The 25,260-nt window shown below is 45.1% G+C and overlaps 3 protein-coding genes and 1 pseudogene across 3 annotated transcripts; 1 reads left to right on the top strand and 3 right to left on the bottom strand.

The window, feature by feature from the left end:
• Positions 1-5,064: 5,064 nt before the first annotated feature.
• On the bottom strand, positions 5,065-6,604 carry LOC101761354 (expansin-B2). The gene is made up of 4 exons (XM_004983637.2): positions 6,317-6,604; positions 6,125-6,234; positions 5,794-5,987; positions 5,065-5,666 (listed from the first exon to the last, which is right to left on the bottom strand). Exons 1-4 carry the CDS (start codon positions 6,531-6,533, stop codon positions 5,342-5,344), a joined length of 846 nt encoding a protein of 281 aa, XP_004983694.1. The 5' UTR covers positions 6,534-6,604; the 3' UTR covers positions 5,065-5,341.
• A 2,773-nt stretch (positions 6,605-9,377) lies between these two features.
• Positions 9,378-10,351, top strand: LOC101780949 (annotated as a pseudogene).
• A 3,561-nt stretch (positions 10,352-13,912) lies between these two features.
• On the bottom strand, positions 13,913-15,402 carry LOC101760954 (expansin-B6). The gene is made up of 3 exons (XM_004983636.2): positions 15,177-15,402; positions 14,936-15,045; positions 13,913-14,676 (listed from the first exon to the last, which is right to left on the bottom strand). The coding sequence occupies exons 1-3, from the start codon at positions 15,328-15,330 to the stop codon at positions 14,143-14,145; spliced, it is 798 nt and encodes a 265-aa protein (XP_004983693.1). The 5' UTR covers positions 15,331-15,402; the 3' UTR covers positions 13,913-14,142.
• Positions 15,403-19,710: 4,308 nt separating this feature from the next.
• On the bottom strand, positions 19,711-24,907 carry LOC101760538 (ARF guanine-nucleotide exchange factor GNOM). Its single transcript, XM_004983635.2, has 2 exons — positions 24,052-24,907; positions 19,711-23,654 (listed from the first exon to the last, which is right to left on the bottom strand). The coding sequence occupies exons 1-2, from the start codon at positions 24,787-24,789 to the stop codon at positions 20,106-20,108; spliced, it is 4,287 nt and encodes a 1,428-aa protein (XP_004983692.1). The 5' UTR covers positions 24,790-24,907; the 3' UTR covers positions 19,711-20,105.
• Positions 24,908-25,260: the final 353 nt, after the last annotated feature.

The raw sequence follows: 25,260 nt of genomic DNA, 5'->3' as shown, positions 1-25,260 counted from the left end.
CTGACGCAGGGCGCACGCTTGCTCTGGCGCGCTTGACCCGAGAGATCCGTGGGATCTGGTTGTGGGTCCAACTTCCAGACTCTGGCTCTTCCACAGCTCCAAAGTTTGGAGGAACACTAGCTTTTGGACTTAGAGAGAACCAGCGGTTTTGGTTCGGTTTCAGGGGTCGGGGCTAGTTAAAACTGCATATTTGGGAACTTGTCTTAAGATTAGCTCGACTGATGATCCTGAGTCGTTACAATAGCTACCCAACAGAAAGATAAACCTAGATTGACAAGGAATGATCATAAAGACTAGGATAAACCTAATAGGACCCATCAATATTAAATGCAAAGTAATGCAAAAGTTATTGAATATAGTTAGTGGGACAAAAGCATAAGGACACACTTACTTTTCTCTAAAGTATAGGTGCTCAGATTATCTTCAGCTCTTGTTCTCCAAACTCTAGAACCACATTTCTTCTACTCGTGACAATCATCCAAAGCAAACATCCAGAGCACGCACATACAAGCAAACAAATGAATTAAATTAAAAATAGTACAACAATCATCACAAACAGTACTAAAAAGCTATACAAAACTAATCTACACATTAAGACGAACGTGTAAGCAAAAGAAACACTCAAAACGAAGCTAAAACGCAAAAGATATGGCTTAACTAAGCTCTAGGGACTTGCTGGTGAGGATTAGAAACTTCCAGGGGCATAACTGCGAGAAACCGAGGGCTAACGCGCAAGAAACAAAAACTGAACTCAATCAAGAGAATCTAACTTTTCTGAGGACCTTTTTGCAAAAATAGCAAGACTCAAACTTTTCAATCAGGATTTCCTATTTCTCCAAGGGCCCAAATGCAAAACGGGCATCTCATCTTCAACCTCCCGTTCGATCAATCTGGTTCAACCCGTGCGTACGGCCGGTAGATGGGCTTCGGTGCGCTGGCCAAGGGGCGCGTGTGGAGCTTGGCAGCACAGGGCGGTGGCGCGGCGCGGCGGCGGGGGTGACGTGGCACGGGCGTGCGTGCCCGAGCGGCGCGGGTTGCACTGCAAGCGGCGGCGGCTGCGTTGCAGCAGGGGCGAGCAGAGGTGGCGGGACGGGCGCGGCAAGGGGCGCAAGGCAACTGGCATGTGCAGGCACGGGCCAGGGGTAGGGGCACCACGTGGCATCAGGGCAGGCAGGGGCGGGTGCATAGGGAGCTCGGGAGGAGGCCATGGCCATGGCCATGGTTGAACAAAAAGATGGAGGGAGAGAGAAAGAAGAGGGACTCACCGGAAACGAAGCTCGATCTCACATATGAATGGCAAAATGGAACGAGCTCAATGAGACGAACGTGATGTTATGCTCACCTTCAGCCAAATACTTACTAGCTCGCCGGATTTTCTCGCTGGAGTTCTTGCCGAAAAGTTCGCCGGAGTTTAGGAGATGCAGATGTTTAGCATCGAAATGCGGGAGTTAGGGTTGTCGAAACGAGGTGAGATTTGCGGCTATGTAAAAAGGACGTCAAGGATATCACCGGAAAGTATTTATAAGCCAGTTGGAATCCAATTTTATTTTCCTCCTTTTTCTAATTTCGGATTCGAAAACAATTCAAGAACCTAAAATCGTAATTAAATCATGAAAAATACTCCAAACACTTTGAAAAATTCAAGAAAATTCCTGGAGATGATTTGGGATATGAGGAATCCAAATAAAATACATGGAGCTCGTTAAAAAAGATTTAGAGCATTCCAAATATTGGATTTAGCTCTAAGAAAATGAGAATGAATTCCAAGAAAATCTGGAAAATTCTCAAAAGAACCTAATCGTTGTCTGAATGCATTTTAAAACCTTTTGCACTCAAGAAACACCAAGATGCAATAGCATGAATGCAACACACATAGCCACTTTATTTAATTTAGAAAAACAACCAATTGTTTTTCCTATACTAAATTACCTGTTAAGAAAATAAATGTTAGGAAAATTTTTGAAATTATGAGAAAATCATTGTTTAATTATTCTTTCTAATCACATCCTAAAATTCAAACAATTTAGGGTGTGACAAAACTACCCCCCTTAAAAGGAATCTCGTCCCAAGATTCGAAGAGAGAAGAAATAAGGAATGAGGTAAACAAGATTATTGTTGCCGAGGTTGGTAGACATTCAGCCTCTGTTGTTGAGCAGTGTAGAGTCTGTAATCTTCATCTTTCTTGGTTGTTGGAGTCGTCATCGGAGTAAGGTGGAAGAATAGCAAGCAGCAAGGTGGCAAGTAACTAGAGTAGGGTCTTCTTTTCTTCATCTTGCTTCCATCCACACGGTGGTGGTAATGATAGCATCTGCTTTGTGGATGTTGGTGTTGCCTTTAGTTTCCTTCTTGATGTCCACCATTTGCTCGGGTAGAAAGGAATGGATGATAAGGATATGGGAGATTCAAAAGAAGAACCCAGCTAGGCAACTGATGTCATTGTAAGTAGAAGACCCAACTGAATATTGGACAAAACCTAGAAAGTTCTCCTTGTAATCTAAGATAACTCGATAACTAGCCACACAACTGAATATCAGAATACAAGACTTAACTTAGAAAGTTTTGATAGAGGTTGTGATGATCAGGTGACGGTACTTACAAGCTCGCCTAAGATCGAAGCCGATGTAGCCGTGTGCGTAGAAAGGAACTCGTCGAAACTACTCTACTCCTACTTCCAGGGTTTTGACGGCGTGGTGCCGAAAGGTTGATTGATTGATTGATGATTATTATTACAATGGCCAGGGTACATATTTATACCCGAACTAATGACTCCTGGTTGAGCCTTACACAAACTTGCCTAACACTAAATATCTAAATAAAAGGAAATATTAAGATACATAGACTCTAATTTTCCTTATGTAGAGTTCCTGCTCATGAAGCTTCCTCCTTGAATCTGTTTCGGCCAATGCAATTAGGAAATATTTTGCATCACGTGAATATATCTGAGCTTCTAGTTATTTTAATCATGCTTCCATGCACGTGCTGGCCTTCCTTCTTGACACCATCCTTGCCTTCTTTGTTCTAATCACCTCTCAATCCGATGAAGTCACTTTTGCATACATGGCTCTGCATGCACACTAGCTTCTCATCGTCGCATGTGATTCCGACTGTCTCGTACTCTGAATTTTATGGGATTTTTGGCTAAAATCCAGCATCAACAAATAGATGTATTTAGATCATCACCTCTGAGTACATACCATCGAAGATCTACTACTGGCTCTCCTGAACTCAATGGCACAACCGCGCAGGGAGGCCATGGCGGCTAGAGTCGGTATAAGCCATCTCCTAGACAACTCTAAAGACTTGCAGCGGCTCTCAGCTTCCTTTGGTGTATGCCTTTGGTTTCATCAAGTTCTGATGGATGGATGCTGGGGCTCGGGGAATTTTCAAAGTATTTATAGTCTGGAGAGCGCGTGGCAGAAATTGGAAGGTAATCGGGCGAAGGAACAACCCAGGCTGATCGGCCTAGGGGTCCAGGCCGATCGGCCTGGGCCTACCTTTCATTGTCTCGTGCCCACCTTCATCGCGAAGTCTCCCCTGATGTTTAGGAACCTTATCTTTTTATGCATGTAGACTTAGCTCGTCGATAGCCCGGGAAAAAAGATTGATCTTCAATAACTTTCCAAATCTTCACTTGATCCTCTTTGATTCCTCTTTGATCCTGAAGTGATCCTTGCCATATCTTCACAAACTTAGCCCTTAAGTAATCTTGGAGGAGTGCTTGCTAAAAATGAGTGTCGGAGGAGGCTAGAAGACCCCTGGCCGATCGACTTGGGCTCCACCAGGCCGATCGACCTGGGCTCTTTCTGAGCCTGCTTGCCTTCATCTTTGATAGGTTTGTTGATCGTTTGGGACTTTATCCAAAAATATACTTTTAGGTCTAATTTCCTGCAAAAATAGAATGTCCTCCAAAATACAATGCATATGCAAAAATGGGGTTATTTCAGGTGCCAAGTGGTGGGTTAGTATAAAAATATATATAAAACACCACTTAAATGGCACTTAAAGTGTGTAGATAACGAGCGCCAACACTCTCCTACCTCCCTTCTTCAGCGGGCTGCCCATCCTCCTGTGTCTCCCTCTGCCGATGGGCTGCGCCGCCCTCCCTCCTCCCTCCCCCGATGGGCCACGCTGCCCCTCTCCTACCTCCCTCCACCATCACGGACGATGGGGAGCTCGAGCACAGAAGGGAGGAGCTCCAGGGTGGGAAGCTCGAGCACAGCAGCGGAAAAAGGAGGAGCTCCGTAGCGCGGCTCCATCTCCCACCTCTATCCCATGCATGACCCCTCTGTCTCTTCAAGCCATGTGCCGCTCTTCTCCTCTCCATGTGCGGTTACAAGAGCTCCTTGACTCGCTGGCGAAGAATGGGAGGCGCGACGGACTTGGCTGGGTAGAGGATTGTGCGGTGGAGAAGGGGTGTCGACTAAATTTCAATTTCATCATTTTTGCACATCCAAACAGGAAATGAATTGGGATGCTTCCATGGATTCCAAAAGGCAATGCAAAGTCATCCAAACAATGGAATTCGAATTGTAGCCCAATGTAACATCATGACCGATTTGGTATTGAAACCAATTCAATGCCAAGGTCTCCAATATTGACATCTAAATGCAGCCTTAGATTTTCATGCCCCGGTATAATTGGTATTTGATTATTCTTCACCGTTACAGTTTATGTCAACGAGTAATGTACTTAGATCATTTTAGTTCACAATTTTGATGATGAATATGAGAAATGCAAGTGTATCTTGATTTAAAAAAAATAAAAAACTTGGGATAGTAAACCTTCGTGTTTTTCCACGTTGAGCAACATGCTGGAGCTATATACTGCAGTTTAAGCGCGCAGTAGTGCTCTGAAAAGCGACAGTGAATTGCAAGTTCAAGATTCAGATCGGCATATACTAAAATAATCTGAAACACCTGATTAGTCAGGATCGAGGCAGCTCCGATCCTCCCAGTAGTACTTGTAACTGCTTGCTTCTCATATACGACGCACATGCGAGTAAGATAGAGCACGGTGCACCGCGTACAAATTTACCAACATGATTCGGTTACACACTGTGCGTGGTACGCGTAAACACTTGTGATAGCGGAGCAATGGATAACATTGCCTCCTATATATTCCACGTATATATGCATCTCATTGATCTCAATGCACACAACGACAGAAAGTATCAAGACTTCTCCAAGTCGCAAAGTACGACTAACAATTTTGAAACCTCGCAAAAAGACTGTAATAACAAACAAAAGCTATTTCCAATTTGCAATCATAAGATAGCGATAACAACTTAATACGAACCGGACCGAGATGATTATATGAGCGATCATCCATTGCCAGCGAGCGTTCAGCGGAACTGGGCGATGGTGCGGTAGTCGGCGTTGCCCCTCCAGTTGAGCGGGATGACGTTGTTGGCCACCAGAATCTTGCCGGAGTCGCTGCGCACGCGCAGCGAGAGGGGCGCCTTCAGCGGGTGGCCGGGGTCGATCCTCCAAACGGCGCCCCACGACTCGTAGAGCGGCCTCCACGTGTTGGAGTTGGCCTCCTTGAGGTCCACCTGCACCACGGCGCCGTCACTGCCGGCGTAGTACACGATCACCGCGAAGTAGAACGGGTTGCAGCCGCCCATCACGTGGAACCTCACCGGCAGGCCCTTGTAGTTGCAGGGCACCCTGCGTGGGCACGCCGCATATATATGAGATCACATCTTCAGGTTACAAAGAACGATTATTAACCAACTCACGACGATCGTGAGAAATGTGCTACTCTAAATGGTACACACTAGTACACTACACTGACCTCCTGAACTCCATGTCGATGATTCCGGCCTTGCGGAGCTTGTCGTTATAGCCGGGCTTGGCCATGGCGCCGAACGCCGTGCCGCTGAGGTCGAAGTGGTAGGGGGCGATCTTGGTGTCGTAGTTTACGTCGGTGATGATCACCTGCTTGGGCTCGCCGGAGCAGGCAGGGTTGTTCTTACTGGTGCACTTTATCTGAAGTAGGCAGAGAAAACAGAACGTGAAGAGATCGATACATCATACATGTGCCACTGCTACCTATCGCATTTGACCAACAAGCAAATTGACGAAATGATCGGGGGTGCGGTCCATTGCTAGGTTAATGCTCGCACCTGGTAGCATGCGCCGCAGCCCTTGCCGTCCAAGAACAGGGGCTGGTTGCCGCAGGTCGTCATGGAATTGAACGGGTACAGGTTCGTGTTGCTGTACCCACACCCGCCACCTGCAGATCGTATCGTATCGTATCGATCAGCACAAGAGCACGTAGATGATACGAACACGACAGCATTACCACGAGCACATACCGTTGTTGTCAGGGCCGGCGCCGTTGTGCCGGCCGTACCAGGTGGCCCTGGCAGGCCGCCAGGTGGTGCTGGGGGTGGAGCCGACGGAGTAGTACAATTCTCTGCGGGCGGTGGTCTCGTTGTAGTTCGGTTCGGCGTGAGCGCTGTACGTGGCCACCACGGAGAGGAGTGCTGCAACCAGTGCAATAGCCTTGAAGGAGATCATCACGGCGGCCATCGATCGATCTCAGCTTGACCCTACTGCTTTCGGCTCGATTTTGTCGGAGACGACATTGCCGTGGAATTTATAGGCAGGAAGGGTAGCTTATTGGAAAAAGGATGAGAAATTCAGCATGCCGATAGTCTAGCACCCTCGCACCCGACGTGGTGCCGTGTTATTCATTGTGTCCATCCAACATGTATGCAACTAATAGAGACGATGTATTTCAGGGGGAAAAAAACACAGAGACGATGTGCCACCACGTACGAAGTTACCGACCTAAACTTGTTTTGACTTTAAAAAGAGAATAACAAATATCCCGTTCGGATACTGTGGTGATGCATATGCTCCCTCGCGTATGGCTCTCCCTTTAAGAATGTGATACGGTAGTTACAACATACAGCTGCTGCAATACGATGGAAAAGCCTTTTTAAGCTTTAGATCATGCAAGGCACAACTCTGAGCTGACTTTTGGGTGCTGCTTAGATACTAGTCCTCAGGTATGAACCTATTCGGCCCTCTTTGTGGCATGGGACATGCAAAACATAGCAAAAGAAATTGCTGGATTTCTATCGGAATGCAGGTGCAAGGAATGGGATTATGGGACAAAAAAAACCCAGAGGAACCCGTTTGGATGGAAAACGTACAAAACACCGGGATTAGAGATAGACACAAAGCAATTATTCTTATGAGGTGAGAGAGACCTCATGTTTAAAATCCTATATTTTTTATGAACTATCCTATGAAATAACCAATTTTACAGAAAGTTCATAAGAATTTTAGAGATCCAAAGCACTCGATATAATTATTTTTCTGCAGTATTTTTCAAATCATCCAAGATCGTCAAGCTTTCCTTTGCCTTAAAGCGCACTTAAATTGATCAGGCCACAATGATTTCTACACTTAATCAACTAACTTGCCACTACAGAACCAAGATTTGCATCTTGTCAACTTCCAGGATTTCAGCGTTGCGCCGTGGACTTGATGAAAATGCCGATGGCCTGCAAATCAATAAAGTCATCATTCTTTATTTTTGTTAGAAAATCAATGGAAACGCTAATGGCCTGCGATTGATGAACCCAAAAAACACCATAGATATTAGGACCCAATCGGCAATCGAACCGCTCATGTGCTCGGTTCATTGGACCGACAAGTTGTATCGCAGGTTCAAAATAGTTCAAATATGTTTAAGTTTTAGCATCTAACACATGCCACATAGTACCTTAGTGGTGTGTTCATCCATTGTTGCCACACCTGATTTTAAGGATAAAATCGAATGCAAATAATATGTATGTTAGGACCAGTTTACTCATACATATGACAACTTCACTAGAGAATTATGCCAATTTATTATATAATCATCAAACTTTATTAGAACACCCATAGGTCTGAAATAAGAATAAATAGATATTTATTATCATCTTCAGCAGAATGGTCTCTATCTTTACATGCTGAATTGAAGCTGCAATCTTCGACGAACTTCACATTGCCACACCATCCTGAGGTCTAGAGGGGATAGCAGGGGGACAAAAGAACAGTGAGTACAAAGAATTGCACTCTGGAGTGTGGTAACGTATGACATGAGGCCAAAATTAGGAAGGCTTTTAGATTTAACACGCTCTTAAGGAACACCTTCTAATTTTTGTCCTAAATCCTTAGCAAGTATTTACTAGGTATTTTTTAACAATAAAAGCTATTTAGTTTTTGAGATCTTACCCACGTATGCTATTATTAAAAAAAAAGTTTAAAGTAACCCATAAATTTATATCTAAATTACACGCCTCAACTATTTAAAAAAATTTAACTAACCCCTATATGTTTAAATAATCTAAAGTAACCCCTTGATTTTAAGCTAGAGTACCCATCTATATCATTATAAAAATAACCTAAAATGGCCCTATAAATTTACATCTAAAGTATCTACCTCAATTTCAAATTATATTAACATCTAGCTTTGACCAGGTTTATAGAAAATATATTAACATCTAAAATGTTAAATAAATTTATTACCAAAACATAATTCAGGATGAATTTAACAAGACTGCATTGATATTGTAGACATTGCTATTTTTTTCAATAAGCATGGTTGAAGTTAGAGGGATTTTTATTTAGGAAAAAAGTAAACGTCTAGCATTTTGTAACCGCGGGGAATACTTCTATGGGCCTCTTTGGCACCGCTCCTGGCTCCTGATTCACACGAGAATCGGAGGAGCTCTACCAAACGGGAAAAACTCGACCAGCTCCTCATGTGAAATCAGGTGAATCGCTCCCTCATTTTTGTACTGCAAGGTCAGAGCTAGAAAAACCTACTCCCCACCAATCCTCATCCGCTCCCCACCCTCCCGAATACGAACCCAGGCTTCAAGTTCAATAGTATTTACCCATCAATGCCACTCATATATATCGCTCCTCCTCCCGCACCCGTTCTTTCGCCCAGCGCCCCTAACTCCTCCACCTCCACCCACCCTCGGCGCTCCTAGCCATGGGAGACTAGGGTTTAGGTCCTCCCTGCCGCCACCCTGCTCGACCCCATCCATCTCTGCCCCGTGCCTCCATGTCCGGCACGGCCCCGCACCCCCTGTCTGCAGGGGCGAGCTGCAGCCCCACGCCTCTCCGTCCGCAGGGGCAAGCTCCACGTCCGCAAGGAGTAGTAGTTAGCGCCAGACCCCTCTCCAGGCCTGCAACACACCCCTCCTTCTGGTGGTTCTCCTCCATTCCGGCAAGGTAATGTCTATCCATTTCTCCCTCATATGTTTGTGCTTTTGCTTGGTGGACAATAGAATGGAAAAATGGATGATGCTTGTGATAACTGTGTTAAGCTATATTGTTTGGAGATTCATGGTGAAATTTTTGAACAGCAACATGGGTGATAGTGCGGACTGGTGTGATGAGAACCTTAGGATAGTTTGTCAGTTATTTGCTGAGAGAGTTCAGGCAAAGAATCGATATGGAACCCATTTGAACATGAAAGGATAGGCCAATATGATTTCCCTATTTAAAGAAAAGATTGGACTATCTTATACCAAGCTGCAGTTCAAAAACAAATGGGACAAGTTGAGGAAAGCGTACAACAATTGGAAACAACTGTAGAAGGAGACAGGGTCAGGTTGGGATAAAAAAAAACCTTTGATGCTCCAGATTGGTGGTAGAAGAAGATGAACAAGGTAAAGTTGTGCCCCACTTGTTTTGTATCAATGTAGATTGTGATATGCATCTATGGCTGACATTTGGCTCTATGATTGTAGCAATTCAAAGGTACTACCAAGTTTAAGGACCAACCACTTGAACATGAAGAACAATTATCCATCATGTTTGAAGATCTTAAAAACACTGGTGATGATTATTGGGCTCCATCAAGTGGTGATCCACCTTCCCAAGGTAACAATGGACAACAGGATGATGATAATGACAAAGATGTTGATCTCGACAAAGATGATGATAGTGATGCTGAAGATGGTACACCTACTAGTGGCAAAGCATCAAAGAGACGCCGTTTGACTGAAAAAGAGAAGGGCAAAAAACCAAAAAGTGCTGGAGGACATTGGATGCAAGAATAAATGGCTAGAATTGTAGAATTGAATGAGAAGACAACAGCATCTTGTGAGTCTATTGTCCTGGCTAAAACAGAGGAGTCCTCTGTCTGTTCCATAAAGGTTGTGATGCACTTGGTGAAGGTATGTGGTGCAGTTCCTGGTACAAGAGAACACTTTATAGCAACTCAAATATTCACCAAGAAATCTGAGAGAGAGATGTTCATGACAATAGACACACCGGAAGATCGCTTTCAATGGCTGTCAATGAAGCATGATTGGATGATGAATGCTTGGTCTAAGTAGAGGAATAATGCTTTGTGTACATGCATGGTGCATGTACACTTGTATCTTTTTCAATAAATTTAAAACTATCTGCAGTACCAGTTCTATTGTTTGGTATGTGCTTGTAGAACTATTTGTATTTGTTACTGAATGCTTGGTACTATTTGTAGAATTGTTCGGTATGTGCTTGTAGAACTATCTTTTAGTGGTATATGCTTGTAGAACTATTTATATTTAATAAATGTTTGCTTGCTGAGTTATTTGTATTTGTTACTATACAGATGTCCTCTTCTTCTGAAACTGAGAGGGATGGCAGTGAATCTAAAGAAGATGATTTGTTTAATATGAGGGTTATGGAACTTCTGAGACAATATCAAATGAACATCTCTCTGACTGCATGTTTTGTCAACAATTATTATTCTACTTACCATGATAAGAATGGATGCATCTCTCTTTTACCAATCGCATGATCTATTGGTGATGCTTATGGATTAACTTCCTCTATTCATATGAGCTCTATGGAGTCTATTGCTATATTTCTTCTCACATGTGGTCATTGTTGGTCAAACACTGCTGTCCAAAATAAGTTCAAGCATTCTGGAGAGACAATTAGCAGGAAACTTTTTGAGGTGTTGAACTGTTTGGTTGGAATGTCAAAATATTACATAAGACCTAAAGATCCAAACTTTTGAGATGTGCACAGTAGGATTAGGAATGATCAAAGGATGTGGCCACACTTCAAAGATTACATTGGAGCCATTGACGGGACTCATATTTGTGCAACACCACCTATCGGGGATAGATCCCCGGTACCCGCAAGGAAGGAAGAAGACGGACAGTAATCCTACTAAAACTCATACCATGTAATCCTGCTATGACTCCTCCTTATAACCGACTAGTAATCCCGCCCCCTAGAGTATATAAAGGAGGGCAGGGGTCCCTAGATCAGTAGATGAAGACCTCATAGAACCACAACAGAGGACCAAATCCTCAACACCAAACAACACCCAAGTGCAGGGTGCAATATACAACATCCCAAATAGGACGTAGGGTATTACTCTACTCTGGCAGCTCGAACCTGTATAAATCCATGTCTTGTGTCATCACTTTTACCTTCGAGTTCCAGGTCCGACGATCCCCCACCAACCAATCTACTACCTCGGGATACCCTTGGTAGGTAGCCGAATATAAAACACCGACACCACCTCCTAAAGATTTTCTCAGATATATAGGGAGATCTGGTAAAGCAACACAAAATGTGATGGCGGTGGTTGATTGTGACATGAATTTCATATATGCATCTATTGGTCAGCCAGGCTCTATGCATGACACTAGTGTGCTCTACCATGCACTTCAAGCTGATGAAGATATCTTTCTACATCCACCTCAAGGTAATATTTGTCTCCTATCATGTATTGTATTCTGTTGAAAGTCTACACTTTACTCACTTTGCTCTACTATATGTTAGGGAAATACTATGTTGTCGATGCGGAGTACCCAAATAGACCCGGATACTTGGCTCCATATAAAGGGCAAAGATATCATGTTCCAGAATAGAGAAATGGTCCAGCTCCTAGTGGTGAGCAAGAGGTATTTAACCATTTGCATTTGAGTATTCAAAATGTTGTCGAGCGCACATTTGGTGTATGGAAGATGAAATGGAGAGTTCTTCTCAAGATGACTAGCTATCCAATGATCAAACAAAAGATGATTGTTGCGGCTACCTTGTGTCTCCATAAATTTATCCGTGAAAATCATGCACTTGACAAGCATTTTCGTAGGTGTGATCGGGACCAGATTATATGCCCACCATACCAACAAGATACAAGGAACATGTCCCTTCTCCAAATGCATCAGATGCATCTACCTCTCAACCCAATGATACAAACATGGATAGATTTCGTGATGACATTGCGAGGGAGATTACTCTATCTAGGGGATAATGTCTTCCATGTATGGGATTATTTTGAGTCTTAGGTATTTTGGTTGTAATATATTGGACCAAACGACATTGCGAGGGCGATTACTCTATCTAGGGGATAATGTCTTCCATGTATGGGATTATTTTGAGTCTTAGGTATTTTGGTTGTAATTCATTGGACCAAACGACATTGCGAGGGCGATTGCTCTATCTAGGGGATAATGTCTTCCATGTATGGGATTATTTTGAGTCTTAGGTATTTTGGTTGTAATATATTGGACCAATGAGTTTGGTCGTAGAAATGAAATGATGCTTGTACCGTTCAATGTGCAAATGTTAACTATTTATTAACTAACATATGGACTTTACATACTTTATGGTGAATTTGTAATCACAGTTATACGATCACTATAAATTAACTTAAATGTATCACATAAATGTCTAGCAAACGTTAATTCAAGCAGACAGGGGTACTATGGACAATTACAGCACAATCTTCTTTCTCAGGAATCACTTCTCAGCTAGCTTGCCAAACTATTTCACACTAGAGAATCACTCCACCAGAGAATCAGGATCTGGAGCCCTGCCAAAAAGGTCCAATTGCTCATTGCTGCTATTGTTAATATAGAAAAAAAAAACTAACTCAAGGTATACATGCATTATGTGTATCACCATGCAGACTATGAATGGGAAAACAAGCTAGAGTAATTGGTAGCTAAAGTATACCACTATTGGACATAAGATTATAAATAGTTTATATTAGTGTTAGAATATGAACAAATGAGAGACAGTGTGCACGCAAAGATAAGCAATTTTGAATAGTCATGGCCCCAAATCTATGGAGTAACTTGTAATACTTATGTCTGTTAGGCCATTATGTCTGTTAGGCCAATTTCAATGGGTTTTTCATTTCATTAAATAGGATGCCATGTCAACACAAGATGCTATTATTTAGATGAAACTACATGTGCACCATTTCCAATGCAATACTTTCTTGCTTATGTTGCCTGTAAAACAACAAAAATAAAATTGCCTATAAAAAATAAAACAATGCATTGAAGGGTTATTTCAATCATCAATCGCACGCTCTCACTCTTGATGAAATTCTCCCCCTTTGAAATATCAATATGAAAATTCTCTTTGAACAGACTTGCTTATTTAGAAAGATGTTATCTTGCTTTTCATCTCCCCTTGTCTATTCTCTTCGCCACATAAGGAAAAAAAAATCCAATGTAGATTTCTTATATCTAGCTGAAGTATGATTACTTCTTTTTTTTTCTCGAAAGACCCCTGAAGTGTCAGTGCTGGAGACGTCCTACACACTTCTCTCAGTCTTATGATTATGGCCACAATTGCTCTGCTTGTGCTGCATGCAACCTGGTCACAACATGGCAAGCAGAGGATGCCGCCGCCCGTAGTCCGGTAGCCGCGGCGTTGCTCACATGGAGCGTAGCGTACCTCGGCAAGCAGCCCGCGGCGCCGTTCGTGCGCAAGACCATGCCGGCCGCTTGCCGCCACGGCCCACGGAGCAAACCAGACGCAAGGCCGGAGACCACGGACGGGAAGCGCAGCTCAGTACGGGCCGGCCGCGCGGCAACAGGCCGACGATAGCGGCCAGTAACAACAGGTACGAATGCGCTGAATGCACGCACACGCACATGTGAACAAACTTGAATATATTTTCTTGAACTGACAACTTGATACGTAGTACTGTATTACATTACATAGCATGGTATTTCAAAACTTGAGATCGTGGGCGGGAGATCACGTTGCCTCCTCCATATTTCCCACGCATCTCAAGACACGTACGTACAACGACAACACCAAACAATGAATCGGTATTTTTTGACGAATAAACAATGATCTGAGACGATTGCAGCAGCATGCCGTTTTAAGGGAACTGCACGTTGGAGGGGTAGTCGGTCATGGGCTTCCAGTCTGCCGGGATGACGTTGCTGGCCACCAGCGTCTTGCCGGAGTCGCTGCGGATGCGCAGCGAGAAGGGCGCCTGCGTGGGGCGGTCGGTGTCCAGCCTCCAGACGGCGCCCCACGACACGCGCATCGGCGTCCACACCCCCGTCGGCTTGCCCGTGGTGCTGTCGGTCTCCATGAGGTCCACCTGCACCACGGCGCCGTCCTTGCCGGCGTACTGCACCAGCACGGCGAAGTAGTTGGGGTTGGAGCCCACCTGGACGCGGAAGTTGACGTTCAGGCCCTTGTAGTTGCAGGGCACCCTCCGGAACTGGATCTCGAGAATGCCGGCGTGCCGGAGCTTGTCGTTGAGCCCCGTCTTGGCCATGGCGCCGAACGCCGTGCCGCTCAGGTCGAAGTGGTACTTGGACACCGGGTAGTAGTTCATGTCCGTGATGATCACACGCTTCGCCCTGCCGGAGCAGGCGTCGTGGGTGCTGTTCAGGCACCGTATCTGTTTTTTTTTTCAATTGGAGGACAGGGCGTGAGAAGACGTGCCAGGGGTTAGTTTGACCTCCCGAGTTCAACGTACGACATGGCACTCAACAAATGTCGTGAATATCGAGGAAACTATATAAAAACAGTTATTAACTTATTATTACTGCTACGGTTGACCGATCAGATCAACTGATCAGATAAACTCCTGCAGCTGCAGTTAATTACTAGTACTGTTTAGATTGACTGATTCTCGCATGCAGGACGAAATACAGTACCTGGTAGCATGCGCCACAGCCCTTGCCGTCCTTGAACAGGGGCTCGTTCCCGCACGACGTCATGGACATGTACGGGTACTGGTTGGTGTGCTTGAACCCGCACGCGCCACCTGCAGAAACGATACGTCAGCCACACACAGAGAGTCACACACACAGCATTGTTGGGACGGCGAAAGATAGCACGCCAACACGCATCGTGTTCGCGACGGCCGGGGCGCGGCCACGCTCTGCTCGTGCATACCGTTGTCGTCGGGACCGGCGCCGTTGGGCGCGCCGTACCAGGTGGCCTTGGCCGGGAGCCAGCCGCCAGCTTCGGCGTACGTGGCAAGCACGGCGAACACTGCGACGAGTGCAGCAGCCACCTTGGCGGAGGAGATGATCACGGCGGCGGCCATCTCAGCTCGATCCTAGTACCAGCTTACCAGAGATCCCCGGGATTAGTGTTCGTATATGTGTTGTGTACTTGTGTGTTGTGTTGATCGATAGGGAGACGACATCGCCGGTGCATTTATAGGCAAGGGTGCAAGCCGGGTTGAGCGAATCGGCATCAAGAGTCGCCAGCTATGGCTCGTCGAGCACGACGGGGGCGTGCCGTGTTGGAGGTGCAAGGTCACATGGCCACCAGGCGAAATGGAGTACGCGGCTCGCGACCGCGCTGCCTGCCGTTACGAAATGCGATCACGTCTTGGCGGTTATGTGGCTTGTCATGGACGTACGCTCGGACCGTACACCAAGCCCTGACGACGATGATTGGCAGTGGACTATCTTAGGACTATATGCATCTTACGGTGCTGAGTCCGGAACATTTCTTTAGGTAAACGAAACTACGATTCTATGATAGCAGAATAACCCTGTTTTTTTTTCTCTCGAAACACAAACAAATTTGTATAGTTGCATCTAATTTCGACAGTAGTTCGACATATATCACCATCCTAGTTATGACAAGCCTAGGAAAAGGGAAAATCGGGCACAAGCAACTAAAAATCGGACGGCCGGCAGGTCGATGAAACGGCCTGGACGTTATTCAACCTTTGGATCATGGGAAGCAATCATCATAGCCGTATTATTGTTCCTTTACGATTGTGCTAGCCATACATGCTACGGTAGTTACGTGCAACGAACTTACAGATGTAGTGTGAACTGAGAGGACGCTGTGAAACTGTAGGAAAACAAGGCTGCGCGTCAGACTTCTCATCGACGTCTTATACGTCTGACCCTGACTTTCTTAAGCTAGTGGCTACTATTAAGAACTGTTTCGGTGGTTACAGCCCACGGCTGCTACTGAATTGATCGGGTGACCATGAATTCTACGATTGGTGGATCACATTTACCTTATCACGAGAGCAAATACCTGCATCTCATCGAGTTCACTCGTCGATTTTTGTAGTATCATTTCTTCGGGCTTTTCTAATTCTAGGAGATGTTCCAGGTTAATTGCAAATAGATCTGACTAAAACAAGCTAAGTGCCGTGCAATCCCCACACGATCCTACACCATGGCAAGAACTGTTGTGCTCATGATGTCGCGTGCAGCCTGGTAGCTAGCGTGGCGGCGCGGAGGAGGATACCGTTGTCCGCAGCCGCGGCCGGCGTCGCTCACGTGTAGCGTACGCGGCGGCTAGCCTATAACAGCAAGCGTCCGTGCGTGCGTGCGCAAGCGAAACAAACGGCGGCCCGAGTCACCCGGGGACTCGGCTGACAAACGCAGCCAAAGATGTGGCCGGCCGGCCGGCCACGGCCAGCAGTCAACGAAAAGGTGGGTGAGTGCAAGACGTACATAAAGTCAATCTAATGATGAGGCAATAGCCTCGCGATTACACAAACCTCACATGGCTCCTGTCCTTTCTTCAGCATGCACTTCGTTGCATCCCGTTCCCAGCTCATATTTTAGTATAAGAACCGCGATGTGACCCTATCTCATACTGCAAGTAGCTTCACGGAACTCCTGGAAAGTAATGCGAGGAAAACAACCAAGACCATCTGCCATCAAGGCAAGAAAGAAGTTAGTGTAAGCAGAGCACCAATTTTGAGTTAGCAGTTCAGGCACACGCACTTAATTTTACTACACGGGCATAGGTTCATGAGTTCACCACGCAGTTTTATACAAATATAGTAGAGTCCGAACTGAACTGCCACTCAAATCGAACGTGGCATCCCAAATTATTCCCACCGCGGGACAGGGCATGTGCCGTGCGCCACGCCAAGATACATCAGAACCAGACTGCATAGTTGACATGCGGATTTTGGCCACACTTCACCAATTCTGTTACGTCATCACGGATGAACCAAAATGGCATGCGGATGCAAGTCCCACTTATTTTGGGTCATCATTGGGTTTGGGTCGACCCAAAACTTGCTAAAATGGACCAAAATGGCATGGCACATAATTAAGGGGGGAGAAATGAACTAAACTAGCTGACCCAGAATTCACTACCCACTTGCATCCCTGGTTGGGTGAACAGGCAGCACATTTTTTTCAATCCGGCGGCAGGGCAGGGAGGGCGGAGTAGCACATTCCATGTAGATGGAAAGATGCCAGATTGGTGCTTCCCAGAGGTCAGAGATTGCGTTGATTCAGTTCACTTTGAAGGATACATATTTCTCTAGCAGGGCTCTTTTGTGTTACCGAGACTGCAAACATGAACTTCTCATATACAACCGCCGCCAACTCCTGAGCTGTAACATACCATGCTTGCTCCGTTCATCATGTTTTGGGAACACGCCGGAAATCACTAATGGGAGACCATCACAGGCCTCTATAATCTATAGTTCTATACAGCCTGGCATGCAACTCAGCCTGAAAAAAAAAAACATCTCTGCTGCCCTGGTACCAATAAGACAGACCCTGTAGAGCACAAACGCTAAATGTGCAAATGATTACCCCAACCCAAAACAAACGCTAAATGTGCAAATGGTGACCCCAACCCAAAGGGTGAATGCCTGCACCACAGCACCAGTCGCTTGCACCTGAAGAGCACAAACGCTAAATGTGCAAATGATTACCCAATCATCACAGCCAGCTGCTTCAACCCAGAAAGGGTATGCAGTTAGGAACACGGTCGTAGTCTATGTTTTGAGGGAGCAGCTAATATACTGATTGGTGCATGGGTTGGGCACAGTATGATCTAGATGCTACTATAAACTGCCTGTCTTTACCTAAAAGGGTACCCTAATTGACCAGCAATCCATGAAACTATACTTACAAACAGTATTGTAGGCAGCCAGCTTACAAAGAACTAAAATGGCAATCCAGAAAGCAACAAAGGCAACTTTATAGAACTGCATAGATGTACATTACAATCAGGCTGAGCTTAATGCGCTAGTCTGTATATGGTAGTAGTTGTATTATAAGTGTAATGTACCAATGTACATTACCGTGTGAAATGTAATATTACTAACAGTGCAAGGATCTAGTTGAAAAAATGAATTAAATAACCACAGGTTCTGATACTTCATTGTCAGAATCTCTGGGCGCATGAGTTGCTAGTCCAACAGAAAAATTAGCATCACTATAATTCTTCTCTGAATAACCTTTTGTGAAGAACAGAGACATATGTGCATCTTTCAGTTTCCTAATAGGAAAGCAGGGCATGATTGAATTTGGGTGTTAAATATCAAATTCAATTGCAAGTCTGTGTAACATATGTACCTTGATGCATCCTTGGCCAACAAAAGTTTGCTTACTTCACTAGCTTATGTATGGTCTAACAAAAGCTATTCTAGATAAGAAACTCTATGTTACCTACAAATTACAACAAATATGTATCTGGCCATTCAATTCATAGACACGAAAAATTGCGCCCACAACTCAACCACAGTAAACCAAAGAATAATTTTCGCCCTTCAAATAATGAACTAATAAAAACTCTACCAACAGCTGCATTTCTAGGATAAATAGTAAAAACTGTAGGCTTAGGGTTGTTGAAACAAATGTCATTTGAGTTAACGTTTCTTGAAGTGCTAAGGATGCCTAATAACACATATCAGCAGACTGCAATAAATAAGTAATCCAGAATCATTTATCACAGTGGTTCCTCTCTTTTTTTAAGAAAACCCCTTTGGTTCCTCTTATTCTCATTTAAGGAAAGAAGATAAGCACTTTTGGTTGTTCAGCAATCTTAGTTATCTGTGTTATCTGCATATCTGCAAGTTTTCATGAAATTGTGTCAAATTAACGCTTTGGGTGAATATGTAAAGAAAGCCTTGCAATTAGATCATGCACATTTCTCATGTTTCAGGGTCAAGGCAGGATTCTAATACTCCAAAGAATGTAAACAAGCTTGAATCTGCAGAACCATGAGGAACCAAAACAAATGCTTATAATTCACTTACGGAAGTATGAATTTTGCGTCTTGAATAAATTAAACCACATTTCCTATCTGCAAAACTTCCCACAAATTCAATACAGACTATTCCAGTTTCCGGAAATTGAATCCTAAAAGGTCTGATATATCCTTCAGTTTGCAAACCAAATATGTTTGTTCCGACTAACCACTCTGAAATTTCAATCTGCAAATAAGTAGAATTTCATTAAAGAAAAAATAATAACATGCTTGCATATTTCAACAGCAGTGCAGCATGCCTATTTGACCATATTAAAAATAAATACGATTAGAGATGAAACAAGGAATGCAGGAGGTACATAAAGAAAAGAACAAAAGAATAAAGTAGGAGTAATGAAGCCTTGGATGCTCTCAGCCTTTTCACATTCACAGGTCAATAGATTCATATGGACCAGCATAATTACTTGCATGAAATAACTAAAAAGCACATCAATATTGAAACTTTTGGAACATCAGATGATAGCAAGGAAAAACCCTCAGATCTACTGCTATAAGCAATCTTCCACAGTACGCAGGTGCAGTGATCGAAACAATTACAGCCAAAAGCATGGATTCCCCAAGGCTAACACATATCATCAGTGCAACGATATACATGTCATACAACTTTGGAGTTGCAACAATAAAGCCCAAAAGCAACCTTGTCAGTAACAAAATAATATATATAACTAAGAAAATTACAATATACCAGCTTACTCTCCCTAATGTCCACTGACAGCACTGCCATGCATTTGTGTATAACTTTGGAACAAAAAATTGAAAGGTAATCCTCCCTTGAAAGACCCAGCTGCAGCTCAACTAACTTGATTGTATGAGAGAATCTGTAATGCCCTATTGATTAGCGCTTTGGTTAGATTGCGCTGGAGTATCCAATTTGTTTTCTTCACCTTGAGTTGTGCTGTCACCCTCATTGTCAGGAAAAATTTCTGATCGAAGTGAGGGCGCAATCTTGTTAACTTGCAGCCACGTTGCTTCCGACAAACTGTTTTCACTGGTGCTCGTTTTTGACAGGATCCCACTAGCTTTCATCACCATCAGTATGTTCTTAAGTAGCTCTGGGATAGCCTCTTGTAGCTTCTCAGTCCTCCTCCCTCTCACTTTCACTTTCATGAACTTCTCTATCATGTCAAGGACTTCCAACCACAGCTTACCAAAACTGCCCTGTGCTGAGAGGTCTTTAAGTGATTGTAAAAACACCTTGCATAGCAGTTTTACAGCATGCAAGAGCGACACCTCCATGTTTCTGAAATCCTTTGGCGAGTAACTCTGCGCAATCTCCAACAGCTCATCAAGCAACTGGAAAATAATATCAAATGCCATCAACCATGTTGAAGATGAAACCAATATTCCATCAACTACTAAACATCTGTGCAATGATAACAACGCATGGTTCCTCACTTCTTCCCTTTGATCCCCGCACACCTTTCGTAGACCCTGCACTAGCCGCAGCCACATCTCAGCAATTCCTTCCAATATCCTGTCTGCATCTCCACCAGCTTCTCTAACCTCTCGTGACCACCGCGTAAGGCAGTTCACTGAATCTGCCATTAGGTTTAAAGCATGGATAGATCTTTCTGCGGACCCAAGCCGAGATTCTGCAAACTGCCTTGACGCCTCCACTGAGAGGATGAAGTTGGCAGGTGAGAGGTGTGCTCCCTCTGACATGATAAAAACCAGAGCTTCAAACCCTGCATCAGAAGCATCAGGATGGCGTGCAGTGATGCAGAGTAAGGAAATAATAGTTCGCCAGCCCATCTGGGACTTAATATGGGTCGCATTCGCCTTGACAAGACGTGTTACTTCCAAGGTAATGTTCTCACAGTACGCATCAGCCACACGGGCATCAAGTTTCAAAATCAGCTGCAATGACCTTAGTAAATCATCTACCAGGTTTGCCTTATAAGGAAGCAACCTCTGACAGATGTGCAGGAGACCAAAAACAGCCTTCTCTACTAGATTGCAGGGCATCACTGTGGACTGGACGATATGGGTTATGTGCTCATAAACATCCTGCCACAAAAGAACAATCCTATCTCTGTTGTTTAATGTGACAGTAATTAGAAGCTCTAAGCAGAAGACAGCTATGCCTTCATCATCAAGTGAGCTGGTGATCTTCTGAGGTCGGCCTGCTGCCTGAATGAGAGCTCTTGCCAGATTTGAGAGCGAATCAGCTTGTAAGAATTTGCTCTCAGTAAAGATGGTACCTATTTGGCACTTCTTCACAGTCTCCGAAGCATTCCTCTGAGCAGCAAGTTGCTCCTCAGTTGGTTGGGACCTTGGTTCTTCAGCATCTAAGTACAGTAGTTGGCTGAACCTCCCCATCAGTCCATAACTTTTCCAAGGAGTGGTAATTGGCAAAACTTGAGGAGGAGCAGATGAAGAAGCAAGCTTGCTGGGCAACGAATCAGAAGTGGCTTCCTGATCATCAGTTGTATCACCAGTGAGGCGACCAGGAAGAAGGCCTATCTTATGCAATCTTAAAATGCAATCGACTATGTTCCTCCACCCACTGCGTATGTGGTCACCATAAGTAGTTGCTATAGTGAAAACAGCTTCTGTTGCCATTCTAGCCTTGGTATCCTCCCCAAAAGCTGTTACAGGATCGTCAATGTAGGAAGAGCTCAACAAAGTGGTGAACTTACATAGTGCCACAACGAGATCATTCAGCACATCATTGTGATGATAGAATGCAGCCAATTTCGCCACCGATAGAAAACCATCAATGCATCCTGTAAGAACTTCCTCATGCTCAACATTGTCAAAGACTACAGAAATAGCAGCAACTGCCGGTCCTGCCATGACAGAGAACATGTCATGATCAAGAAAAGGGTAGGAGTCACAAGCAATATACATTGATGTTCTCTTTGACCTCCACATCAGATCAACCCAACGACTGAAAGACATCTCAGAACAACCAGCTCCTTGCTCAGGAATGGTTCGGATTTCATTACGGCAAATAGAATAATAAAGCTCCGACAAGAACTCCCTTGGAAGATCATTCCCTCCATTTATGCGGCGATTGTTTCTAATAAAGTCTTCCTCCGTCATCTTCTTCTTAACCCTCACATTATGTTGATCGGTATTGAGCATGATTACAGAATATGATAACACAAGAGCTGAATCTCTATTGACAAACATTTGGGGTGACTGTTCATAGTATCGCTCAGAAAAGGCCTCAAGAATTCTCTGTATCTTCTGTGACTCACCAGGCAGCCGGAAGGTTTCCAAGAAGAGTCTTAGGGCAGCATCCAAATTCATCTCCTTGAAGTCAAAGGTTCTAGCAAATTCATGAAGGACCCGAATGGAGAAATCATCATGATTACCCAGGTAGTCCCCAAGAAGATTCTTGTCCAACCCAGGTGTGTACCGAAAGAACAGAGCAACATTGTGTGGATCAAGTTTTTCAGGCAAAAGATGAACACCTTGCAGGTATTCAAAACCCTTCTTTTTATCCCTATTGAAATGTTCAACACCAACCATTAGCTTTCTCTTGATGCTTTTTTGCTGGTGAACAAATTTAACCCACTGATCAGGGTCATTACCACTCTCACACTTCAACTGCCAGAAAGGAAAATATTCACTTATTTCTGGCACTGTTTGCTCATGATGTTGAGGTGCACTATTACTCCGCTCTGCCATTGCCTGAATGACAGCAACCAAACCATCCAAAGCAAGCACATTTAAGGCCGACAAAGGACTGTTCACAGGAAATGCACTCTTAGACAGAAGGTTAGCTAGCTCTTCAAAAATATTGGAGCACTGCAAATCACAGTCCATGTTCGCATACATCTCAGCCATAAACTCTTTCTGCCGGCAAAAATCCACTAGAGCCTCCAGGGCAACTTCTTGCTGCTGATAACTTGCACCATATCTACTCTGTGCTAATCTTAGGATCACACATGAGAAGAAAGCCTCTATTTGCAGCTTAAGTTCATGGCGCAGATGGTAAAAGAGAGTGAAAACAATGCTGCATACTGTCGACAGGATCAAGGGGCTCATTGACAAGCCAAAATGCATTAGATTGCGGAACAATTCATCCTGTACAAAAGCCATCACCTTTTGGTGTCTGTGTATAGATGAAGCTGACAACTCAATAGCTGAATTAATCAACCCCAGAGCAAAGAGTGGTACGTCCTCATCGAAGTCAATTGGATTCATCTTTGGGTTCACATCAATGTCTTCTGCTATGTTCAAGAGGGAGCACAAGAATTGCAATATCTCCACCATACAAGGAACTCCAAACGGCTCCAACATGGCTTTGTCTTGCACAACTCCAGATCCATCCCCCACCTCATCACCCGAGCTGTTCAAGCACACGAAGTCACTCTTCCCATTCTCCATCTCCTCAGCACCCAAACCCTGGTTCTTGCAACCAGTTAACTGCAGAACAAACGTTATCAGTACATTAATACACTTCATGTGGTGTAGGAACATAAGAAGCTTCCAAGTTCCTACTAACAAAAGCTTGTTTCCAAACTAGCATGACGAGTATCTTACAGTTACAGGTGATTAGCAAAGGCAAGTAAGAGTTGATCTTAGTGTCAGACTGTCAGCATGTGCAAGGTGATCATAATGCTAGGATGAAAACGATTAGTTGAAACTAAGAAGATAAAATAATCCTAGGATCATTTCACATGTTTATACTTCAGAGTTAGGACCAGTGTCATAAGCATAGTAAGTAGAGTTATTAAGCAGAGGGAGGAATGGTATGGCAACATTTTGCATGCTCATGAGCACAGCAAACATAATAATCACCATAACAATGCTCGAATCGTACCTGCTCATCGGAAACCACAGTGACATCAATCTCCTGCAGACGGGAGAAAACAGAACGGATAACCTCCTGCATTGTCTGGCGGGAGACACGCTGCAGCAGCTCCCCCTTGGTCCCAGCCTGCTGCACGACGCGGAAGCAGGTACTAACGACCGCGCAGACGTGGCGGTTGGCCAGCGCCGGCGCCGCGCGGCTGCGCACGCAGGCGAGCAGCACCTGCAGGACTCGCGCCAGGACGGCTTCCTCGGACGCCGGGTCGGTGACCTCGAAGCGGCAGGCTGTGACAGCGTCGACGACGGCGCCCATGGCCTCGGCGACGCCCGGCGCGCCGGGCCCAACGAGGTCGAGGGTAAGGATCTTGTGCAGGGACGAGAGCGCAGCACCCGTGATGGGCGCTCCGGTCTCGTCGGAGCGGACGACGTCGAGGAAGGGGCGGAGGTAGAGGAGCGGCTCGACGCCCGCCCAGCGGCCGTGGCCCCACGCGGCTGCGCGGCGGCGGAGGGCCTTGAGCCCCGCGACAAGCGGGTGGTCGAGGTGCTCTTCGTCGCCCGCGCCGCCGTCGCCGCCACCGTAGCGGACGCCCGCCCAGCGGACGTTGCGGCGCATGACGGCGAGCACCGTGGCGACCTCGGACGCCAGCACGCACGCCATCGCCACGCACGGAGCCCCGGGGCCCGATCCCGCCTCCGCGTCGGCTCCGGCACCCGCCCCCGACGGCGACGCTGCCCTGAGCCCGCCCATGGATCCGAGCGAGCGCGCGGGGTCGGCCGGTCGGGGTGTAGCTACGACTGCGAGGGCATTTGGGAATTGGGATCTGAGAGGGGGCACGTTGAGATCTGGTCTGGTCTGGTGTACTGCGAGCCAAGGGCTGGATCTGGAAGAACTCCTGTAAGTAGTGTGGTTGTTTTTATTTTTTTCCCCATATTTTCTTTTCCATTAAAATTAGGGGTTCTGGGTGGGTTTTTGTTTAGGTGAGCTAATTTTTCATCCTTCTTTCTTTTCCGTGTCTTGCTATGAATTGGACTAAAAACTCAGAGGTCCCGTTTGTTTTGTTAGAATTAGATGGAATTGGAATTGATTTCCAAACCCAGCATGTTTGGATCCTCGAAATTGGAAATAATGATTCCTCAGGATTCTAGCGCTGCCTACCACATATTCCAATCCTAAAAACAGGAAATCGTTTTCTCACCCGACCCTAACTCCCCCGACTCC

This window comes from Setaria italica, chromosome IX, assembly GCF_000263155.2.
Source record: "Setaria italica strain Yugu1 chromosome IX, Setaria_italica_v2.0, whole genome shotgun sequence".
Classification (NCBI taxonomy): domain Eukaryota; kingdom Viridiplantae; phylum Streptophyta; class Magnoliopsida; order Poales; family Poaceae; genus Setaria; species Setaria italica.
This window is presented reverse-complemented; position numbering and strand designations above follow the sequence as displayed.

What these genes read in the sequence shown, in the direction of transcription:
- LOC101760538 (XM_004983635.2), bottom strand. Translation starts at nt 24,789, where the DNA reads ATGGGCGGGCTCAGGGCAGCGTCGCCGTCGGGGGCGGGTGCCGGAGCC. An exon ending in CTGTGGTTTCCGATGAGCAG is followed by an intron (nt 23,655 to 24,051) that starts GTACGATTCGAG and finishes TTTGTTCTGCAG; the next exon opens with TTAACTGGTTGCAAGAACCA.
- LOC101761354 (XM_004983637.2), bottom strand. Translation starts at nt 6,533, where the DNA reads ATGGCCGCCGTGATGATCTCCTTCAAGGCTATTGCACTGGTTGCAGCA. An exon ending in CGCCGGCCCTGACAACAACG is followed by an intron (nt 6,235 to 6,316) that starts GTATGTGCTCGT and finishes TACGATCTGCAG; the next exon opens with GTGGCGGGTGTGGGTACAGC. An exon ending in GCTGCGGCGCATGCTACCAG is followed by an intron (nt 5,988 to 6,124) that starts GTGCGAGCATTA and finishes TGCCTACTTCAG; the next exon opens with ATAAAGTGCACCAGTAAGAA.
- LOC101760954 (XM_004983636.2), bottom strand. Translation starts at nt 15,330, where the DNA reads ATGGCCGCCGCCGTGATCATCTCCTCCGCCAAGGTGGCTGCTGCACTC. An exon ending in CGCCGGTCCCGACGACAACG is followed by an intron (nt 15,046 to 15,176) that starts GTATGCACGAGC and finishes TCGTTTCTGCAG; the next exon opens with GTGGCGCGTGCGGGTTCAAG. An exon ending in GCTGTGGCGCATGCTACCAG is followed by an intron (nt 14,677 to 14,935) that starts GTACTGTATTTC and finishes AAAAAAAAACAG; the next exon opens with ATACGGTGCCTGAACAGCAC.